General features: G+C 41.2%; 1 protein-coding gene across 3 annotated transcripts in view; it reads left to right on the forward strand.

Moving 5' to 3' along the window:
• Positions 1-84: 84 nt before the first annotated feature.
• Positions 85-24843, forward strand: part of cacna1bb (calcium channel, voltage-dependent, N type, alpha 1B subunit, b) — a 105757-nt gene continuing 80998 nt past the window's right edge. For all 3 annotated transcript variants that reach the window (XM_037266323.1, XM_037266325.1, XM_037266324.1), the window contains exons 1-5: positions 85-799; positions 3166-3454; positions 6533-6835; positions 9678-9783; positions 14639-14778. In XM_037266323.1, coding sequence (XP_037122218.1) covers positions 724-799; positions 3166-3454; positions 6533-6835; positions 9678-9783; positions 14639-14778 — 914 coding nt within the window. In that variant the 5' untranslated portion in view covers positions 85-723. The remainder of the gene's footprint in view (positions 800-3165; positions 3455-6532; positions 6836-9677; positions 9784-14638; positions 14779-24843) is intronic.

The raw sequence follows: 24843 nt of genomic DNA on the forward strand, positions 1-24843 counted from the left end.
TCCCTACATTTCCCCTATGGAGGCAACACTGTCGGTGACAAGGTTTTGGTTTTGCATAATATCTTAATTTCTTTCTAACAGATTTTTTTTTGTTGCTCCTCTCCTTAAGTTAAGGCACAAACAAATTACTGAACTAGCTTTTGATTTGAGCCTGCTGGACGTTGAGCCAGAGTGAAAAATGGGATGGCATTTGTCTCTAAATTGGAAAATTACTTTGATGTGATGGGCTGCTAAAAGAAAGAACTATGGGAAGGTGCGCGCTTGGTTAGCATTACTCCAGGAGGGTACAGAGATAAAGCATTACATTTCTGCTATGTAGCACAGTTGATTGAAAGTATTATATCTTAAACCTTGGTGCAAATTATAGACGGCAGGAAGCTAATCAGCGAGCAAACAAATAGTTTGGATTAATTAGATTGAAAAATGCTGTGCCAAATGCAAAAACATCCTCTTGTATGCTTTTCGGTTTTCACAAATGGGCCGATGATTGCTCCCTTCCTGACTACTAAAAGGAACACTTAAAATCTTTTGATAACTAAATTCTTCCCAGTGAGGATGCTGCCTCCAAACATGGCTTGACAGGAAGCTGCCTTTCCGCATTCCAAGCCAGAAGACACCGGTGTGTATGTCTAACTGAGGCCCTACCCAGGAACCGGAGCCGTCTGCAGAACTTGGGTAAATGTGCCGACTCATTCAATTTTATCCACTCATGCTGGTTTCTGTATGTTTGGAACAGTCATGAAGAGACCAGTTCCTCAGTCCTCCAAATGGGCAGAGACTCGATCTACTGTGGTTTACGGTAAGTTCTTATTTGTTTCTTTTGAATTAAAACAGTGACGCACCACAATTACCATCAGCTTTTTTTTTTTTTTTTTGCATTTGGATATTTGTGAAAACCCTGATTAAAAGTAAGATTCTTCAAGAATGCAAATGACAATTGTTCTTCCAAAGTGATCACTGTAACATAAGGCACGGTATTCAGGGAATTTGGGACATTTAGATCCATCTTGATGATCTAAGATGTATTCTTAATTTAGCGAATATCAGGTATGGAACAATTTCAGTGTGTGTTTCAGTAATGTTTCCTACATATGAGCTGTATCAAATAAAATTTAAGAAAAAATAAATACTCTGGGTGTAAATTTGCAGGGTACCTGGAGAGATGCCCTGCATCATACTGAGAGCTGTCTAATATTTTTGACCCATGCTTAACAGTTGAGGTAACCAATATGAGCTAGCTCTAATTATGATGCCAATCCTCTCTTGCGCTGTCAATCAAAACAGAAAATTGCTGTCTTGATGAATGCAGAATATTTATTACAGCTCTTGTATTGAATAAACATACAATAACCTACTGTACAAGTGGTTATAATGTTATGGCGGGTTGATGTATGTTTTTCAACAAAGGGAACAAAAAACTATTTTAAACTATACTGCCAAAAAGTTTACAGTAAATGGAGAAATTATAATGGTTCTTTGAGTTTGCTGTGTCAGTGATGTAGAGCTTTATGAGACTGTGCACCGTTTCTATAGTTTGCTTGTCTATCCATCCATCCATTTTCTATACCGCTTGTCCCCACGGGGGTCACAGGCGTGCTGGAGTCTATCCCAGCAGTCATCGGGCAGTAGGCGGGGGACACCCTGAACCGGTTGCCAGCCAATCGCAGGACACACAGTGACGAACAACCATTTGTAGCTAAATTAGAACATGAAATACTATTACTAACATCTCTCTGTACACTAAAAGGCCAATATGTGTGTGCGTGTGTGTGTGTGTTGTTTAGAGAAGATGCAAAGAGGAGAACAACTTGCAACTGGCCACCTTAAATACTCTTTCTCATGATTGACTTTACCTGTGTATCTAGATCAGGTGTCCGGAACCTATGGCTCGCGAGCCAATACGGCTCTCTTGGTGACGTTATTAAAAAGAATACATGAGTACACTCAAAAATGTTTTGGTCTTAATTAAAATACATGCATTTAATTGTATCTAGCCTCTCGTTTTTTTTTTAAAATGGTATGGCTCTCACGGGAAATTATTTGTAAAAAATGGGCATGTATGGCTCTGTCCGCCAAAAAGGTTCCCGACCCCTGATCTGGTCAATGAGCTTACCAAACAAATTTTGTGTTCCAATAATTAGTGCTAAAGGTATTCAAATCAACGGCGCCCAAAGTTATGCACCTGCTTACTTTTGTTTGAGTAATGATTGCACACTTTCTGTAAATCCTGTCAACGTCATTTCACTTCTCAAATATCACTGTTTGTCTGCAATATGATATATTTAACTGAAATTGCTGATCCGAGCAACCAATGATTTATAAAGAAAAATCTTGAAAATGATCAGGGGGAACCAAACTTTTTCATACGACTGTGTCTGTGTATACGTATCTGTCTGTCTGTCTATCTATCTATCTATCTATCTATCTATCTATCTATCTATCTATCTATCTATCTATCTATCTATCTATCTATCTATCTATCTATCTATCTATCTATCTATCTATCTATCTATCTATCTATCTATCTATCTATCTATCTATCTATCTATCTATCTATCTATCTATCTATCTATCTATCTATCTATCTATCTATCTATCTATCTATCTATCTATCTATCTATCTATCTATATACTCTGTGTGTGTGTGTGTGTATATATATATATATATATATATATATATATATATATATATATATACACACACCCATGTTAGGGTTTACAGATTATCTTCATCGTATGATTATGTTGGTGTCAAAAAGGACTTGTCTCCCGTGTGGTTCTTGCAAAATAAGTTAGTGAGCGCCACCCTAACAACACACACACACACGGTGGGCACTGGTTAGCACGTCCGCCTCATAGTTAGGAGGGTGCGGGTTGGATTCCACCTCCCGGCCCTCCCTGTATGGAGTTTGCATGCTCTCCCCATGCCCGCGTGGGTTTTCTCCGCACATTCCGGTTTCCTCCCACATCCCAAAAACATGCTTGGTAGGCTGATTGAGGACTCCAAATTGCCCCTAGGTGTGAGAGTGCGAGTGCGGATGGACACACACATACATACATACACCCACACACGTATATTTATACACACAAAACAAAGTACAAAGTACGTTTTTTCCTCCCACTAATGTTTATTCTGTACAGCCTAATGTCTGTTCTGTTCATCAGCACTGCGTTCAGTCACGTTCAACTCATGGCGGATGCTGACCCTGGGGGCCGAGTACGAGGATACTTGGGCCCTGGCGCCTGACAAGAGGGGTCCACCCCGACAACAAGCGAAGGAGCCTCCTGAGGTTGCACATGCTGCAGCTGTAGAACCACAGGAGCCTTTGTGGAAACACTGTGAGAACAACACAACAAAGTATGATACTGTTGTACACTTGGACGAAGTGGGTACCAGTTTGTTTCCCATTGTCCACAAGCACGAGATGAAGACAAGCACATGTTGCATGGGCAGGTAAAACACATTTGAACCAAATACTTTTATGATTAAAAATCATTAAATCATCCATAAACAATATAAAGGCTATAATAATGTCCCAACATGGTCAATTGTGTTTTATCAATGGATATAACCAGAGGCGTAGCCGAGCCGGGGCGGCGCCCCGGTTAGGACTCCCTGCGCCCCGGTTGAAAAAAATCGAGCTTTTTCGATTCTTCATTTTCATGCCGTTTTTTTCCTTTCGGTCTTGCGCGAATGTGCTTGCGCTATTCTATGTGCGCGATGTTATCCATTCACCGTTTGCCTCCCAGACCCGGATGTTGTTTTAGCGATCAGCGAACGGCGTGGGTGATGTTCGATTTTTTTTCCTGTGGGCGTGCGCCCCTGCTGGAAAAATTCCTGGCTACGCCTCTGGATAACAATACCAAAACACAAAGTTGACAAAAGACAAAATGACAGACAAATCGGGAAAAATGCTGTGGTTGTAGTCAGAACTCCCATGAATTATTAACTGTACCAAAATTTATATGAGCTCAAATATTTAAATGTTACCATTTAGGTTATCTGTTTATCCATCCATTTTAAACAATGCATGGGCTTCTATGACAGTTCAGATTTTTTTAGCCTATAGTCAATACAAACTCTCCAATATGTTAACGTACCTCATACCATTGTTGTAATGTGTTAAATGAACCACTAGATGACACTATAGCTTGTGAAATTGTGAATGGTTTCTCCCAAAAACGAAACATGGTATGCAGTTCATACAAAACCGGTAACACAAATCTAGTTGCAAATGCTCTATGTACAAAAGTAGTAACATGTATGTATGTGTGCATTGATTTTGTGTAAGTCATACGAGCTAAATCTCCCACAATTGCTACTAAATTATATTCACTTAGAAACGAATCTTTACAATTTTATTTTTAATTCATCAGCATAATCGCCACTAACCAATGTGCATAAAACAATTTCCACTGGTAAATAATGTTCCATAAAATGCCTTGTGGTGTATGATGACTGTTTGTTACGCTGCAGTTTAATCATGTCAGACTACATAAGGGTATTGTGTCTACTTTGGCCATAGGATTAGGTTCACTAGGTACAATTTGGAGCGCTCAATCAGCCTACCTAGGCATGTTTGTCGGAGGAAATGGGAGTGCCCGGAGTAAAGCCACGGAGGCACAGGGAGAACATGTAAAGTCCACACAGGGAGGGCCAGAGATGGAATTGAACCCTCAAAATTGTGAGGCAGACGTGCTAACCAACGCGCCTTTGTTTGTTTGTTTATTTATTTATTCATTAATTAATTAATTAATTTATTTATTTATTAATTAATTAATTCATTCATTCATTCCAGAGATGGACATTTCAACATAGTGGCAGAAATGCTCTCTTAGCCCAAGCTTGTTAACAGATTTTTTACACACAAACATTCACACCGTCATATTGAACTCGCGGTGTCGGCACACAAGACAAGCAAGTGTACCCCTACACCAGGAGTGTCAAACTTACTTTTGTCGCGGGCCGCATCATAGTCATAGTTTTTCTCAAAGGGCCATTAAAATTGTCAACCCAAACAAATGTATGAATGTCTCATATTGTATATATAATATAGGCTCCACAACAAACTGATGAATAACTAGTTTTCAAAACAGAGACTAATAAAAACTGTTCAAATATTTAAAAATTAAATATTTGAAAATAAAAATGATTTAAAAAAAAAAGAATGGTAATAAAAAAATTGCTAACAATAGCTCTATTTTTTTTAAACTGAAAACAATTAGAAATTTTGGAATTGACATGAATTCGATGCACAATTTGTTTTCGCGGCCACCTAAAATGATTTGGCGGGCCGTATCTGGCCCCCGGGCCTTGACTTTGACACCTGTGCCCTACACCATCAGTGTCTCCCCTTGTTAACAGATTATCTTGTAGCTGCAGGGTTTGCTTCTGGGTGTGTTCAGAAGTTTACGGCAAATGCATGATACCTTGTTGGTATCAGTCTCTGATTGTTTGTTGATTCTTTGCAAAAAAAACCCCACGAATTATTTTTCTTTTTTTTTGGTGCAAAACAATGGCGGAAGATGGGCCACACATTGACCCACTTGCCCATAGAACGTTTAGAAAATGGATGGATGGATGGATGGATGGATAGACGGACGGACAGCAATAGATGGGTCCAAAGGTTAGTTGCACCCTCTGCCATTTAATGGAGAAGTGTTTAATTGTTCTGCCTATTACTGTATATCACTGGAAAAGATACTAGATGACACATAATTCATTGTAAACGATAATATTCAGACTAAACGAGGCAAATGGAGTTATTTACATCGACAACTAATGCTGTCACTAATGGAGGCTGGGAATCAATCGTCGACACAGAACGTGGCAACGAGTTAACAAGATACGTGATATAAAGAATGGATTCACTGACAATATTTTTATACCACTAGAACTTCAGTAGCCGTGTGTTCTCCAGTCAAGCAGCAGACGGTGAAGGGAAGGAGCACTGAGCGCTCCGTTCTCCGATAGGTCCACTATGATCACGTGAACACTTGCTTATTCCACCGGGGGGACTCGTGGAGCCCTGAGCCGCCCCATACTCCCCTACGCAGGGAGTGATCCAACACAAACCACACGACAACGCTCGCGTCAGATTTGGTCGTGTCATTGATGCTCGCAGCCAGGAAGAAGGTGCAAAAGGGATGGTCGTGTTGTTGGCTTGACCCAACCCTATCTAGAAAAAACGACATTTCAACTGGTGTTTGGCCGCAGCCACGATGCTGACTTGATGTGGAGACGTGATTTCTTTCCTCCGTGGATGCAACAGCTTCAATGAACAGATCTCATCTCCTCTACGCCTGGAGTTATTTTCTCATCTTTTTTTGTTTTGAACTTTTACATTTTGACATTTTGGGGAGGATGAAACAGCGGAAAGAATTGAGCTTTAAATCACGTTCCAGTGCTTTTTCAAAGCTAGAAATACAGCAACTGTGCTGGTGGATGAAGTGCGTTTTGTTGTGATGCGTCTCTCTTCCATTTCCAATCAAACGACTTCGGATTTTAGCTGTTGGATCTGTGCTTTCCCAGAATGGCTCGTTTCACTGAAGATCTCCCCACCCGCTATGGAGGGAGCACAGGCGGCGGCGGCGCCGGAGGAGGAGGAGGAGGAGGGAGAGGAGCGCCGGGCGCGGGAAGAGGGGGAGCCCGCGGTGGAGGCGCTCCGGGCGGCCAAAGGATGTACAAGCAGTCGATGGCTCAGAGAGCCCGGACAATGGCCATTTACAACCCGAACCCCGTTAAGCAAAATTGCTTGACTGTCAACCGCTCCCTCTTCATCTTCCGGGAGGACAACGTGATCAGGAAATATGCCAAACGTATAACAGAGTGGCCATATCCTTTGCAAACGTAGTAAGGACATGTTGCAGCGGCAGTCTATGCAACATGACCACAGAATCGAATTGAAATCCACAACAGCCTACAGGCCTTTTCTTTCAAGCGAGGTTGCGAACGCTCTCTACACGAGACAGTAAAAGTCCACTCCCATGTGCCGCTCACCCCACCCGAGTCTATCTATACCTTATTTCCTATCCACGCCACGCTGGCTGCACCTGTCGCTCCAGGGTTTATCTTGTAAATGGTGCCATGCATACGACCACACACGCGACTTACTCACATTGGTAGCTCTACCCTTTAGTTATATTATAAATGTTAAAAATGTATGTTTCGTTGTGTAGTACAAATGATGGAACATTACGTGCGCCGTTAGCGAGTCAGCCATCCTATGACGTAGCCATGTGCGTTGAAACAGGAGGAAAAGACACGCGATGAGTTGATGGGGCAGAGGCTGAGTTTCAAGTCCTCTCCATGGTGCTGAAGTCGCCCACGCTGCCTTCTACGCCACGCTGGCAAGGCTGCAACAAAATATGGCCATTTAGTATGTAATTTTGTAATTCCTCAACAAGAGGTCCATTAGCTTCCTTTTCACAATCGCTATTCTTGTAATTTCACTTCCTTATTTTAAAAAAAGTTTAAAGATAATCAACAATGCAGTATTGGAACTCTAGGTCATAAACCGTCATTGCCAACTGAAGCAATGTTTCCCATTGAAAGTACTGGAAGCATGATTTTATTTTTAAGTGTGTAGTGCTAAATAAATACAGTAAACAGTACAATATAGTTATGGATTCTGCATTGTTTGCTTACAAAAATCACTGAACAATATCTTAGCCTGTTTGAAGAGACTACGGGTACCTATTGCATAACACTTATGACTAGCAAGCTCTTTTCCCATGTATCCATATCAAATACCTTTCTATGTCCCCTTCAATTTGAGTAACATATTAAAATAGTCACGTCGTTCGCCACATGAGCTGCCTTTATTGCGATCAACCTTAGCTATCATAACAGTTAATTTAAAACAACGCTATAGTCAAGATAGAAAAAGATCTCGGAATCATTGCAAATCAAACCCATTTCATATACGGTAAATGCTTCCCGACAGAATTTGGTATTAGTCCGCTTTCATTTTTTTTTTTTTTTTTTTACACTACACCTTGGCGTAGTAAAGGGTCATAAACTTATTTCTTTACATTTCATAACCTCTCAATAGGACCTGACCCGTGGGCAATGACCTAGTGAAAATGGATTGCAGAATGAGCCAGCCATTGAAAATAGTTAGAAATGGTCAACCATCTGGAAAGATCATGAGCACATGTATAGGATGCTTCCTTTCTTTCCTTCCAGAAAGCCTTCAACCAGAGCATTACTGAAGCTTTCTGCTTTAATGGACTCAAATCAAAATGTAACAGCATTAGTCATTATGGAACATGCAGGCTGGCTTTTCTCGAAGATTCATTGGGAAACCCATGCTTTTTCTTACATTACCGCATTGTAAAGTTGTGCACATTTTGGGATTAGTATGAGTGGGGAACATTGAAGAAAATATGAAGTACTGTACTTTCTGGAGTGGGAGCAGCACACGATTATAAGCCGCACCAGCTAACATTACGGGAAAATCCTGTTTTGTTAATATATAAGATGCACTGGATGATAAGACGCAGGTGTTTTTATGTTTAATTTCCATGTAAAAGAGAATATGCATAAATTATACAATGTCATAAAAATAATGAAAAATCCATAGGTAAGATGCACTGGACTATAAGCCACAGCTTGTACAAAAAGTAGCGGTTTATTGTCCGGAAAATACGGTAGTCAACTTTTGGTAATGTATCAAAAACAGATATTTTCGAGAATTGTAGGTCCATTCTTCCCCACCAAACGCATTAAGGCATGTCTTTATGGTCTTTATGTAGTAGCGTATGTTTGGCAGAAAGGGCCTTCTGCAAAATGGACCATCAAAAGTTTGTAGAGTATTGTGGTCAGCCCAGTGTACTAGTAGTGAGCCTCATAGTTCAGAGTGGAGGAGCAATGATTAATCGACAACTAATCGATCATCCAGGACAGAGAAATGGCCTTCTGCAAAATGCCCCCTCAGAAGTGGATAGAGTATTGTGGCCAGCTCAGTGTACTAGTAGTGAGCCTCATAGTTCAGAGCGGTGATGCAATGATGAATTGATTAATCGACAACTCATCGATCATCCAGGACAGAGAAAGTGCCTTAGGCAAAATGCCCCCTCAAAATTTGGTAGAGTATTGTGGCCAGCCCAGTGTACTATTAGTGAGCCTCATAGTTTAGAGTGGTGGTGCAATAATGAATCAATTAATTGACAACTAATCGATCATCCAGGACAGAGAAAGCGCCTTCTGCAAAATGCCCCCTCTAAAGTTGGTAGAGTATCGTGGCCAGCCCAGTGTACTCGTAGTGAGCCTCATAGTTCAGAGTGGAGGTGCAACGATGAATCGATTAATCGACGACTAATCGATCATTAAATTTAGCGATAAATATCTTGATAATCGATGAATTGTTTTGAGGCTGTTGGCTGGGATAACCTCCAGCTCACCCGCAAAACCCTAATGGGAACTGGCGGCATACAGTTGAAAACAGATGAATGGATGTTGGTATGCCTAGAATTTCCTGCGGGATATTAAATATCGATCTAACTTAAGATTTAGCATCGGGTATGAAATAATGGGTGTAGTCACTTTAGACTGATGAATTAATTGACTTTTTTCCAGATAGTGTCCTTTAAATTCCATTAGATGTTGTTTTAATGATTAATGTAATAATGAAATGAATGCTGCTTGACTTTCAAGTGCCCCTTAACCCTCGCACTCCATTTGAATACATGATCTTGGCTACAATCATCGCCAACTGCATCGTCTTGGCCCTGGAGCAACATCTACCTGCCAGCGACAAAACACCCATGTCGGAGCGCCTGGTAAGTGATGTCTTCCCACTCTGGCTTCTTTTAGATTTGCAGCTGCTACCTTTACTGTGACGAAACCATTTTCCTCATTTACTGCAATTGCATTTTGTAATCGGCCTTAATGAGAATGAGGATGAGCTCACATTGCATCACATTGGATTAAAACCACGAGTTGAACTCTGTCATTTGCATTACCCAATCAACCAGAGTATGAAAGAAACTAAAGATAATGCACGTGGGTTATTAAAAATCAACCTGTCTTTTGGGACGGACCCTCATGGAGCTGGGAAGATGGACAGCGGAGGGGCTGAGTACCTTGCGGACAGAGAACGATCCCACAAAGCAAGGCGCCAACTTACGGGACTCCACCCTGAGTGGAAAGTCCCGCGCAGACAGCCACATTCTTTGCCCGACCCGGTACGTTGGGGCTGGTGTCCAGTGTTTGTCGGCTTGGCGTGCATTACTGGAGATGGAGGAGGCAGGCCCGGGTCCTGGCCCAAGCCCGATGACAACGGCGGACGCACACCAGAGCTGACAGGCAAGAGACAATTCTCTCCTGGCTGGCAAAGAGTGGCGGCTGAAATCCAAACACACGGTGGAAAGGCGACAGACCTGTGGCAGAGCTTGGAAGCGAGTTATAGGCATACTCCACCCATGGGAGTTGCTGAGCCCACCCATGCCGATTGGCGGAGATCATATAGCAGAGGGACTTGCCCAGCTCTTGGTTCAGCTGCTCGGCCTGGCCGTTGGATTGCGGGTGGAAACCGGAGTTGAGGCTGGCCGAGGCTCCCAAGAGGCAACAGACCTCGCCCCCAGAACACTGAGGCGAATTGCGGGCCATGGTCTGACACAATGTCCCGGGGTAGTCCATGGTAACGGAACACCTCCCTCGGCAGGATCTGAGCGGTTTGTTTGACGGTAGGTAGCTTGGGAAGTGGGATGAATCGGGCCATCTTACTAAATTGGTCGACTACTGTTAAGACCACCGTGTTGCCCTTAGACGGGGGAAGGGGCGTGACAAAGTCTATGCAGAGGTGGGACCACGGTCGGTGGGGGACAGGAAGTGGTCGAAGCAGGCCGGCCGGAGACTGGTTGGGTGTCCTGCACTGGTTGCAGACGGTACAGACTCTAATGTACTCCTGGATGTCCTCCCTCAGCGTTGCCCACCAGAAACATTGCTCCACCAAGAACTGGGTGCGGGCGATTCCAGGGTGGCACGCAAGATGGAAGTCGTGCGCCCACTGTAGCACAGGCGTGTGAAGATTGTCTGGGACAAACAGGCGATCGTCGGGTCAGGAACAGGGGCTGGGCTGATCCTGAGTGGCTGACCGTACTCGCTCCTCAATGTCTCAAGACACGCCACCACGACGGAAACGGTGGGAATCTCACTTCTTGATTGCTCCTCCCCGTAAAATGCTCGTGAGAGGGAATCCGCCCTGGCATTGCGAGAACTATAGGTAGGGAGGGAGAAGTTAAATCGCTCGAAGAACAAGAACCACCGGGCCTGGCAGGAGTTCACCCTCTTGGCGGATTGGAGATACTCCAAGTTGCACTGGTCGGTCCACACAATAAATGGGGTGGCCGCTCCTTCTGGCCAGTGTCGCCACTCTTCTAATGCCAATTTTACCGTCAGAAGTTTGCGGTTGCCGATGTTGTAATTGCACTCGGGAGGTGAGCGAGCCGGCGGACGAGGCAGAAAGCAGGGAGGCGGAAGGCGGAAATTTGAGCGCTGCTCCCTTTGGTGCAAAAAGCAAATTAAAATAAGAGTATGAGCACACACAAGATAAAATGTAAAAAACATACAAAATATAAAATATGTAGAAAAGTAGTATGTACAGGCAGTAGTATATGCATATGTGTACAGGAGGGGACTCAGAACACAGCTTAGGCTGCTCCGAATTTGCCGATCCACGCGTGCTGCAATATCCATAGCGTCTTCAAGGGTCCGGGGGTGACCATAGAAGATCATCTGGTCTTTAATGTATTCAGCCAGCCCGTTGAGAAACGTGCCCACTAAGGAGGCGGGATTCCAACCGCTTCGTCCGGCCATCATCTGGAACTCGATCGCCGAGCCGGCCACGGACCGGTTACCTTGGCGGAACGCCAGCAATTTCTGGGATGTATCCTCTGCAGCGGAACCCAGGTCAAACAGGTGGAGGAGCTCGTTGGTGAAATTGTGAAATACGCACAGGAAGGAGCGCGTCGGTTGTATTTGTGCCCCAAAGCCTCACCTGTCAGGTGCGTCAATGCAGAGCCCACCCTGGCCTGTTCCGTAGCAAAGGTTTGGGGCTGGTGGTCAAAATGGAGCCGACAATTGGATATGAAGGCACGAACTTGCCTGGGGTCTCCGTCAAATCATTCGGGGCTACCGATCTTTGGTCCGAGAACATCAACGAGCCGGTGGGGTTCAGCCACTCCACGGCTTTCCGACACGGAGGGAGGAAGTTTAGCTGGGGCGGTCCTACTGGCGGAGGTTAGCACTCGGAGGCCCTGGAAGATTTTTGCCATTTCCTGCTGTTGTTGTTGAGTTGCTGTTGCTGGTGTTGGAGCTGTTGTAGTAGGAGTTGATCGATTTCAGCCAGGGTCCGGATGTCTGCCATCAGACTGGCGACTGCACCTTCTGCGCTGGCTGCATCTTTGTGCTCTCAGTCTGTGCTGTGAGATACAGGGCAGAACCGCCAATTGTGGCAAGATGCAGACTTTATTGTTCGTGGGGAAAGGGGAAGTCTGTGGAGTGCTGGAGGTCTGGCTGGGTCGGTGCGACGTGGCTGGTGGGTGAGGGCGGCGGCTGCGTGGCCGATCGTTCTCCCCAGCGAGCCTGGCTGGCGAAATGCTGGAACCAATCTGTTGGAGAGAGCAGCAGAGCGAGCACGCAACAGATAATCATGGACAGCCCGGTGGTCAGGACGGGGGGGGGGGGATCGTACATGGTCATAAATGGGCAAATGGTCAGGATGGGTGGTAGGCAGGACGGGACGGGTCAATAAACGGAAAAGGTCGGCAATGGTGGTCAGACAAGATATAGACAGTGAGCAAACAAGTCGCATCACGGGACAGACTGAGAAGGACTTTCTGGGATTTACTCGATTGACGGGGCGTGGCTGTGAGCGACTGGGTGATAGGTGACGCAGGCATGTGACATGATTAGCACAAGGCAATCAGGTTTTAATCACGGAACAGGATTAACTAATTAGAAGGCACGCAGTAATCCAAAAGCTATTTCTCTTCTATTTCGGCTAATGACACAAGACTACTGTTTTAAAATTACTTACTGTCAGTTGCGGCTGCCTTATTATAGAACTTTGTAACTAATCGCTATGTCATTAATGATTACAATTAAAATAGCTTTAAAATTTGGAAATTGTCTGTCTATTGTGCACGAGAGGAGATCCTTGATCTGTGTTTTTTTTTCTGGATCCTTAACAACTGTTGATAAGATTTTCTTGGCTTGGTACTTAATGTACTTTTATGTCCTCTTGCTAACAAACAATCTGCATTGAAAACATAACCTTGGTATTAAGACCTTAACATTTGGAGGTTGTGATTGCCCTGTAACCGGTCTCTGCAGTCAAGAGTAAATGTAGAAACAGTTCTGAACAAATGATGTTGCAATATTGAAGCGCCTTTCTTCATAATACAGTAACTCTTGTCTAACATGTCTCTTATCAGCCGTGCTTCAGCGTGGGCAAACAACGCTATAGAAAAGGTCACATTTCTTTATAGAGCTCTGGCCTGTCACGCTGTCTTTATGTGATTATTTATGTTGGAGGATTCAGGGGGTTGGGTATAGTGTCTGTCAGGTTGAAGTATGCTCAAAGCGAGTGAGGGGTGGAAGTAGGCATATATATATACTGTTCAAGCCCTGTGCAATGCCTGCAGTTGCCTTTGATCTGAAAAGAAAAATGTTCTTTCACGGCATTAAAATGATTAAAATGCATTTACCTGCAGGAATCCTGTTAAAATCTTATATAGCCCCTGAAGATTCTTCATATACCCCCAAGGGGTACTCATAACCCCATTTGAGAACGGCTGGATGAGACGACCAGTCTACGGTGCACCCACCTCTTGCCCCAGAGTTAACTGGAATTTGGATCCATCTCCTCTGAGATTCTAATGTGGACAAGAGTTCTAGAACGTTTTGTAAACCTGAATCTTTGGTTCTTCAGCTGTTTTAAAATATGAATGCTTTTATTCAGTACCTGCCTTGCTTCTACCGCTTCCCTACAATTTTCATTGAAAGGATGTGTGAATTGAACCAAATTCATCTAATCTAAAAATAACTGTACTCAGATGTATACAAACCTTTATAAGACTACCAAATATTCATGTTTTTGACAGTTGTTAACTCTATAGTTGTTGAAGTTGACTTAACGTTACTTCTTTAGGAAAGCTCATTTAAATTTAGTTGAGTCACAGCAGCACTGCTTTATATAAGGCCAACCTAACTCTTGAGAATCTGTCAGGGTTTTTTTTTTCCATGAAATTTTAATTTTAGGTCGCCTAAATAATTCTGTCCAAGTTGTTTTGGTACAACAGAGCTGCAAAATAAATGTTTAAGATCTTTCTTCTGCATTAATAAGCATGTGTGGACTTCCATTGATTAATAACCCCTTGCTATGGGCATGAATAATATTTGTGTTCAGTCTTTTTTCATAGAACAGGGCTCCACTTCTTGCACTTGTGCTTGGAACGGTGCAAAAGGTGAAAGGGTCCATCTTTTTTTCCTCCACATTACTTACCCTTATTTCTTTCACTTTATGCTTCATTAACCACTCCCTTAGATTTTTTTTTTAAATGCCCTTCCTCTGTCATGCTCATGGTCGCTCGCTCTTTGCTTCTCTCTCACTCTGATTTTCTCCCTCCACAGGACGACACAGAGCCCTACTTTATTGGAATATTCTGTTTCGAGGCAGCCATTAAGATCATCGCCCTGGGCTTTGCATTCCATAAAGGCTCCTACCTCCGTAACGGATGGAATGTAATGGACTTTGTGGTCGTTCTCACTGGGTGAGTCCTTCGCCCGCTGGGTGTCGGCTGTCTATGGGTATCATAAGTGAGAGAGTGACTTCTTTTGTTTGTGTGTACCTTGTGGAATAATTTACTGGCATCACCTTCCCCCACTCCCCCGCCACTTCCAAGTATCTTATATATTCAACAAGTAACACACATACAATGCTTACCTATTGCTTTTGACTATTCAACTTGAACATCTGCATGGCTAGTACGGACGGAAAAGCCTGAATAAAAAACGGATGCTTCTGTGTAAAAATTGGAATGAAATGATATATAGTAAATATATTTTTTTTATAAATTTGACTGTCCATTAACCGGCAGTTAGAGTAGCTGCCTACTACACTCTGGGTCTACAGATACTTACAGATATTTCCTATTATCAGAGAAACAGTGAAGACGTTGCCTCTCAAATAAAGCAATCATTAGGTCAATAGTTCTTACCAATTACCGATGGTATGTCAATTTAGGTTTTGTCTCCAGAGCAAGACGTTACTTTTATCCACTGATGGTAATCAGATGGGCTGAAGGAGTAATGATGATAACATTTGGAAAGAATTGTCTCTTGTCAGTGTCAAGTGGTAAATCAGATTAGTGCTTTGGTTTGTTCTAAATTTCCATGTCATGAACTTAAATGAAAAAAAAAAGTTGTCATTTTACCTCAAGTGACACTCAATTCACCGATGTCTCGGTCATAGTTTTGATGACACAGCAACTTTTAACAAAACAGAATAGTGTCCAACGTACCATGGCTACCCTAGATACAACTTACTATACAGTGAATGTATAGTATGTAATGCATAGTGTGTGCATATAATACACACGTATACCATCACTTAAACTTGATTAACTTGTCAGTGCTAATGCCACTGCAGTGCTTGTATTGTAAGGCACTGCACATTTCATTGGGAAACTATTTACTTGTGATCAGTTTGTATTTCCTGTCTTTAAGTTTCCTTCCTTAAAATTGAAATGTATTTAATACATGTTGTGAATTTACCGGAACACTAAATTCACAGTTTCTTGGATAAGTCCATCATTTTAATAGTACACTGGATCATAATAAAACAGTTGCCGTTTGTCCTTGTCATGGCAACACCAAATTGACATGATCGTTTCTCATGTTCTGCTAACATAAAATAAGGAGCTATATCTAGGTGACACCCTTCTACTGAGTAGCCAAAAAACCCCCACAAAAAAACCCAGCGGATTGCAGATGTATAGGTGCGTAGGTACTGTCCAAATGTATTCAATTAGGGTTCACTTAGGTTACGATGAGATTGGTGATGGGAAACTCTACTTAGAGTAAAGAGAAACCTCCAACAGTAATTGGACACTCTCATAAGTGAATAGTAGAAATGCAAGGAAGGCCTCAATTGAGACCCCCAGAATTTTATTTGATATTCTAATATATATTTATGTATTTTAAATTATTTTCTCAAAGCCCCAGTCAACCCCTCGTTTGGCCCCGGGAAAGAAAAAAATCTTGGAGCCTTAACTATAGACATATGTAATGAGTATGAAAAAAATACACCTGTAAACAAGTGGGAATAAATTCCTTTACTATTTATTTTCAAAGTTTTCTAAAACCTGCATGCACAGACAGACTAGACAGACAGACAGACAGACTGACTGACTGACTGACAAAAACAAGTTGAGCATCCATTTACAAACACATTACAAGGTGTGTCCATTTCAGTCACTCAACGTATTTATATTGTTATTTTTTTTTCAAGTATCAGATTGGTTTAAGGCCTGACCTCCCAAAAATTGTCCGATCTCAGGTTAAAAAATAAAAAAATGCAAAAGAAACCGAAAACTGTTTGATAGGACAAATATGAATCCTTTAGACCAGTAGTGCATTAACTGTTCCGGTTCAAACAGGTAGATGCTTTTTATGGACTGAAAATCGCTATCGTTTATATGTTCAAAAGATGACACGATTGGTGATCTCTCCGCTGGCTGCACAACCACTTTCTACCAATACATCGGCAGCCTGTTCAAACTCCTTTCGCATTATCATGCTTTCCACTTCATCACTTGGCTCACTTGGATGCCACAATGACTGTAGCATCTTGACATGTGTCAAGAGTCCATCATAGACAGATGTAATGGAGATAATATGGGCAAATGAAATCTTTTTCAGGATTGGTTGATAAATTAAGTGGAAGTATTGTCAGTGTTTTAAATCTTTCACCTGAGCGACCCACTGAGGGCCGGTTCAAAATAGCCCACATTCCGGTACCAGTCCGAAACCCAGAATTAGGGACCACTGCTCTATGAACCCAACATTGTGTCACCTAAAACGTGGCTGCGTGAAGAAAGAAACGGCTTTTCAGTCTCGGCAAGCCATTGCTGTAGCTGGATACAAGTTAACTATTATATCGTGTGTCTCCATTTGGTTGCTTGGTAACCACAGTAGATAATGATAACCTAAGTGTGTTCATGGCTACGTATGTGTGTGCGCACATGCATGCATGCGTGTGTGTGTGTGTGTGTGTGTGTGTTTGTGAGTGTGTGTAAAACTTGCCTTTGTGCTTGACATGATCCTTTGGGATTTGGGGTTGTGAGTCAAAGGTGTCCATCAAAGTGAGGGCAACCACATGGCAAGGAGTTTTGATTGCAACTTGTCATCTTGGGATCTTTCACCCCGCCCCCCCATGTTCAGACGATCAAAGATGTAAAAGTAATTTAATCATATTATTCAGTATCCTTACAGAGCAGCACAAAAAACTACACTGACACCTGACACCGACCTGCTTGTGACATTTTCATTTTTTGACACTCCGTAGCAGAAACTTCGCTCCGTAATATCCAAGGTATGTGCTAGGTTAGGACCAAAGACAAAATCTCGTCGTTGTGGTGGTTGTTTGATTGCGGGGTATGAATGTAACTGCATTGACACAGAAGAGGAGGGCCTCCTCTTTCTGAAAGAGAAAGAAGAAGAATGAAAATTGCCAATCATCAATCAAACACAATTTCTGCAGCGTTTTTCTTGGAAGCAATTTTTGTGCTTTGATATACAAACACTGGTGCTAACGTTGGCATGCGTCGTTTTTTTAAAACTTTTTTAAATTTTATTTCTTATTTTGTATTATAGGGCACAGCTCTAATGTTAAGTGTCTGATGTGCCAGTCATGTGCAATGGCAACGTGAAAGGGGCCTTCCTCTTTCATGTCTACAATAAATACCGTATTTTCCGGACTTTAATTTCGCAGTTTTTTTTCATAGTTTGGCCGGTGGTGCGACTTATATTCAGGAGCGACTTATATGTGAAATTATTAACAAAATATTATATCACTTCACATGTTATTTTCACACTAAACCGCATGAGGGCGATCTAGACCTGTGGAATAATTGGAACTGAAACTGACGAGTCTGACGTAAGCCACGTAGAAGAGGAAGCGCTGCATCTTCTACTTCCGGGGTTAGCGGAGTTGTTTATAAGTGACACCGAAGATGAAGATTTTGTTGGATTTAATGATTTGGAGTGACGCGGATGGTTCGATAAACTTGTTAGCATGTTATTTATGCTATAGTTATTTAAATAACTCTTAATATGTTACGTCGTGCACATTTTCAGTTCCTTGTTTATGTGTTTCTGTAACGTTAGCATACCATACCTTCAGCCTGTTGTTGCCTATTCTATTTTTATTTTAAATTGCCTTTCAAGATGAAATGTCTGTTCTTGGTGTTGGATTTTATCAAATAAATTTCCCCCAAAATGTGACTTGTACTCCGGTGCGACCTATACAGTCAAACCTCGGTTTTCGACCACAATCCGTTCCAGAAGGCGGTTTTCCCATTACAAATAATGGAAAAATATTTAATCTGTTCCAAGACTAAAAAAACCCGCCTTTTTTAAGCATTTTTTCATTTGCGCATATTTGTCCGATCGTGCAACTGCAGCGTGCCGCCGACCGCGCAACTGCGCCGCGCTGGTCGCATTATTGTGACAGAGCCGTCGCTGAAATTTAGAAAATATTTTTAAAGTCCTGATGTACTTTCCAAAATTTGAGTGGACCTCAGTACGCAGGGAGCTTAATTTGGTCCGATCGCGCAACCGCAGCGTGCCGGGCGCTCACTGTCGCATTGCTTTAAGAGCGTCTTTGTGTTTTAGGATGGCTTTACTGCTCCCACTTGCTTCCTTTGGAGGCATGATTAGGGGTTAATACAATCCTCAAAGTTACGAAAATACAATAACGAACGGAGTCAGTCGGCATCCGGGCCGCGCGGTCGGGTTTTCTCGGGTCCTTTCGGCTTTCGGCTCATCTCGCGAGGTTCGACCTCTGAATATTGTTCGACAACCAAAGCAAAACAATCTCGAACTTTTCGTTCGAATTCCAATTTGTTCGAGAACCAGGACGTTCGAAAACCAAGGTTTGACTGTATAGATATCTTTTGCCTCTTTATTATGCATTATATGGCTGGTGCGATTTATACTCCGGAGCGACTTATAGTCTGTATGCATGAGCACATCAAATCTGGGGGTGGCCGTAACATGCATGATGGATCTGCAGCAATATTTGTCACCATTTGTCCACTAGTTGTTATACTTTTGATGTGAGACAATTCTTTTCACCGCTTTATGAAGAGTCAGTCTGCCCTTGCCTCCAATGCCTGCGCTAAGTTCTTAGGCTAATTATGTTTGTACAGCCATCCAAGCCTAATGAAAGGGTCTAAATGATAGTGTAGCTAGAGGCAGTGGCAGACCTTTAATCTGTTCGGATAAGACATTAGAAGCCCCCAACAAAGAATGAATCCGCCTATCTTGCCAAAGGCCTAATCGATAGCTTGTGGTACTTGGCCAGCAACGGAACGAGGAACTCTGATGAGAACTGATTAATGGCACAGAGTGTACTGATTTTTGAGTATGGTCATGGAGTTAAAGTGTTAAACAGTTAAACAAATATATTTTATGATTTTTATTTATAGCCAGTCTCTTCTGGGCTCATTCTGATTATGTTAGCTCATAAAAAAATACATAAGCCTGAGACCCTTGTGTTAATATGCTTTTCTCATTTGAGTTATTCATTAATTTACTTTTTGGAATTTAGAAAAGACATTTTTATTTTTCTCTGGCCCTAATAGTAGGAATTCAAATCTCACAAATAACATCTGTTGTTGTTGCACTAAGGTCATAATGTAATGAAGACTTCTGCAAAATGCATTGAAAAGGAGGAAGATTAAAGACATGAATGGGTGAATGCCATTCCTGGTTAACCTCCTGATGCCTCTTGCTCTTTGACATGTGGTTATTGCCACTATTGACTGTAGCCATTTGGTGGCTCTGCAAACTCTCTGGCAACTGCAATCTAACTAAGTGAAAATAATAACCTCGGTGTCATCGCCACGGAAACAAAGCCAGGGAAGTTATTTGTATTAGTTTATTTATAGGTATGTTTGATTCAGGAGCTGAGCTTTAAGTGGTTGGGGCGAGAGTCGGTGCTTGGCGACTTCAAAGTTGTCACGTCCTTTCATGTGCATCGCAGGCAATGGGGTGGACACAATAGCAAGCTTCAAAGTATGGTCACTGAAAGTGCAGAGGTGGGCTCACATTTATAACAACATCCGGCTACATCAATAAATGCTCCTTTTGAACCATGACCAAACACTGCTTGTTGGGTCATGAGGGTCTGACTACATGCGCGTGCATTGTGCATGCGTGTGAAATTAAGGATTTTATGTATCCTAGGAAATAGGATATTTTCTCAAAATCAGACATTTTCGTTAATACACATTACTTAGTCTTTATGATATATTCACCGGACAGGAGGACTGGGAACATAAAGTATTATGTAACTCTTACTTTTCAGAGTCAGATCAATTAAACATACGTACAAATTACGAAAAATCTTATTTTTAAGTACTAATTGATCTACCGTATTTTCCGGACTATAAGTCGCTCCAGAATATAAATCGCACCAGTTATTTGTTATTGTTACACTTTGTATTCTCTTCAGCATCCCTCATCTTAATAAATCTGTAAGGTATTGCAAACGTATTCTGATATTTTTTTTATAATGTTAAGATTTTATTTTACTAAGAATACACATTTACTTTTTTTTAAAAAATATTTTAAATGATCATTGCAATATTTCAAATTTTTCTCATATTGCTGGCGTCTCGTCTTGTATTTTCCACACGTTAGTATTCTTCTTTGTGCATCTTGGAAAATGCATTTTTAGTCATCAATATAACTAAGTGTGGTATACTGTATGTACTCTACATACTTTCCACAGAATTATCCACATGAATGCATTTGAATGTCCCCTTGATGCATTCAATTCCACAAGCACACAATAAAAGGCATCCTTCGTTTGCATAGTTTTTTTTCTCTACTGTTACATGAATGTGTCCCAGGTGTTTGGGTTCTCTCTCAGAGCTTCCCTGGTGGTTGTGTTATTGATGCATCTCTCAATATCTAATCAGCTGGCTGGTTGATGGTCTTTGACCTGACAGGCGTCAGCTGTGTGTTTCTTTTCGATGTCTACGTGGGACTCATGTTCTTGGCACAGACTGTTTGGATCAATGTCTCAGAGCTTGTTCGGCAGCCCCCTCCCTTTTTGGTGAACATCCTGTGCTCCTGATGGCATGTTATCCACCTCGGAGCTGACTGATTGCAGTTCTGCTTTGCCTGTTGGTTGTCACATGAGAAATCTGAGGAGCAGGTCATGTGACTTTGTCTGTCCCAAGGGTTTTGTCATCGGGCTTGGCAGTTCCCAACTACTGAGAAAATAAAAGAACCCAGCATCACATTTTTGAAAAGCAGTACAGTTAAGTTCAGCATGTAATTGTATGGTTTGGAATGAGGAATTCTGGTTTGTATTTGTGTGTAAGCTGATTGTTGTATCAGCTACGCAAATAGTGCAATGTTTTAGCAGAACCTGCCTATGAATTCAACAAAGCCATGGGAAGCGACACAATAAACAAAGCACAACTATGCAGGACAACAAGCCTGTGATGTTTCTTTTTTTTTTTTTTAAACAAACATATTCAGTAAATCTCATGTCAAATCAACTCATTTGTATTTATATAGCACTTTCACAATAGCGACAGTTGTAACAAAGCGCCTGACACACAAGACACAAAACATTACAAATAAGACGATCATAAAAAAACAACAAAATCTAGTAGAAAAAGAGGTTGTTTTGACAAAGAGGATTTGATCTTCTTCCCATTGTCACACAAAATTAATAATTCACTGCAATTAATCAACTGCACTCGGTCTAGTTGGAGTTTTAGGTTCTATACCGCGAAACTTGGCACCTCAACAAAAGGGGACTAAAATGTTTACTTTGAGATTGGTGAACTTGTTTTTTTTGTTCATTTTACTTTTGACCACAAAAATGCTGGACTTAAATACGACACTGAAAATAAATATACTTACATGCCCAAGGTTGACACAAAGTGCAGTCTATGTGCACGGGTGGAGTTTTCTTTCTCTTGGTCTTTTCTCAGACTAGCCAGAGACGGGAGGCTGTTTGCGCTGGTGTGGGAGGGAACACAATTGACTCCCGGCCATTCAAAGCGGGTCCTCTCATTCCATTCCATTCAAATTCAACGTAAAAAAAGTCACATGGTCTATATGGCTTGTAAATGTAGGAGATTGGTGTGCGCGAAGTACATTTACAAGGCACTACAAAAAGATCTTCACTCATGGGTGCTGTGTATGGACATTTGTATTTATACCGCTTTCCATCTCTACTTGTGCGTGTGTGTAAAATTTAACTTGACCATAATTTTATATGTCCAGTCAGAAGTAGTCGTGTGACCATAAACATAAAATGTCGCTGATGGAAATCTTTATCTGTAGAGACCACCCAATGAATTCATCTCGACTCATAAAAAAGAGAGATTAATGACTGAATTACACTATAATAGTTTCAAAACTTTTCATATGCTTTTTGTAAAAGAGTCAAAACAGCCACATGTGACCAGTAACGAATGTCTGGGCAATTTAGAAGAACATTTGGCCTACCTGAGCAAGCATCTTGGAACCTCAGTCACACTACAAATTATTAAGCACCAAATCAGTCCAAATCTATAGGATTAGTATTTGGGAGTGATGCCAAAAGGCAGCTAAAACGAAGTGTGCCTTGAGGCTCACAAACAATGGCGTGCATAACACAGTGGCTTTGGAGAGAAAATCATGATCCCTAGCTTTCGAGTAGAGCCAAAACTAATGATGATTTTAATAATTCATGAAAATACGAAGCTTTTTAATGAATCCTTGAATCATTTAGTGGGTAAATGGTAGCAAAAATCAGAAAGACAAAGAGAGAAAAAAATACACAAGTAGAGCCTGTTTGTAAACAGCCAAACATTGTGAAAGATTTAGCAAAGAATGAGCCTAAAAATTCCCTTTGCTGCTGCTCAAACAAACTGAGTTTATTCTAGTTTTGTGAATTTACTGGAAATGTAAATCGGCAGTTTTACTGCATCAGCTTAAAATGTGATGATGTCGTTGTATGCTACTCATTACAGCTTCTCCACGGAATCAGTTAATGCTTGTCAAGACTTTGTAATTTTAGATTAAAAACGTGAGTATAAGAGGATAAAACTTAAGGGAATGAGAAAGCTCTTACACATTTCAAGATTGATAAATGTTCATTCATGGACTGTGGATAGTATTCTGAAATTAGAATAAATGACATTGTCAAAAAGCCAAAGTAAATTATTAAATTGCTTCCACAAAATTGACTAACACTGTATGTCCTTTGGGTGACCATGTATTACAAACTCTTGTCAGGTGTGTAAATTGTTGTCAAGTGTCAAAAAACAAACATTTTTCATTTCCTTTTTCACAGCGACATGGTTTTATAAATTAAAGATGTCAAAAATAATCGATTAATCAACAAGTAATTGATTATCAGATTAATTGACCATTATTTCAAATTGAGTAATTGTTTCGAGACATTTTTTTTTTTTTTTTTGCCAAAACCTCTCGTCATTCTCTTGTCAGCAATTATTTATTAATTTTGTATTCATTCTTGGAAACAGTTTATCTTTGTATTTAATCAAAAAAAGAATTTGCAAATATCTACTTTTACTACGGAAAAAGTAAGCGCATCAGTAACGGAATCAGTTTCAAAACATTTGGTGCATTATCCCTCGTGTGTGTTATTGTTTAGCTGTTATTTACTTACTAAACAATATCAAATAAACACCAATAAATGGGTAAAATTGTTTTGTGATACACTTTGATGCAAAATTTTATCCAATTATTCGATCAATTGATGGAATAACTGCTGGAATAATCGATTCTAAAAATATTCCTTTAGTGACATCCATTCTATAAATTGAGCATTTCATTTCATTATTCAATGCTGTTTTGTTGAAAATCATGCTGTCACCTCCAGTCAGTTGAATCCCTCACAAATCAACTTGAATTTAACATACTTCTTCTGTGTGTTTTGATGCTTTGTGCAAAAATCCAGTTCAACGTGATTTTTTTTATCAAATGAACCAGGATACATGGTGGATATGACAAAAATCGGATTTAGGTCTGGGATTTATTTTGATCACAGAGCCAAGAGGACTCAGGAGAGTCAGATCATTTTGGGTGAGGACAGGTTTGATTGTTTGGTTTCATCTTGTTCACATCCATTCTACATCCACAATAACTCTTAGTCTGTGGATTGGACTGACTCCATTATTGCCTATCACATCATATTGCACAGAAGTGGCAAAAAGAGTCTGACTCTGTACCGTCTGCAAAAGTAAAAAAGTGAAAAGTCTGAAAGATCCAAAAGTAAATAAGTAAGTAAGTAAATAAATAAATAAATAAATAAATAAATAGCAAAACATTTTACATTGTAATGTATCAGAAAAAAAAATGACATAAGATAGCGTACACCTTGTCAATTTATGTCTTCTAAGCTTGCTGACATGTTTAGACCTGACAAGTTGACTTGATGCCAAACAGCAGTCGAGTCTTAGCTCATTAATTTTCTTGCAAATTTTAAATGAATGATGCTACGCTGTGATTCAGTGTAACACAGTGGATGTTTATATATCTGCCCACTCAATCATACATGTGGACATCATTAACATGATGGC

This window comes from Syngnathus acus, chromosome 12 (genome assembly GCF_901709675.1).
Source record: "Syngnathus acus chromosome 12, fSynAcu1.2, whole genome shotgun sequence".
In the NCBI taxonomy this organism is placed as follows: domain Eukaryota; kingdom Metazoa; phylum Chordata; class Actinopteri; order Syngnathiformes; family Syngnathidae; genus Syngnathus; species Syngnathus acus.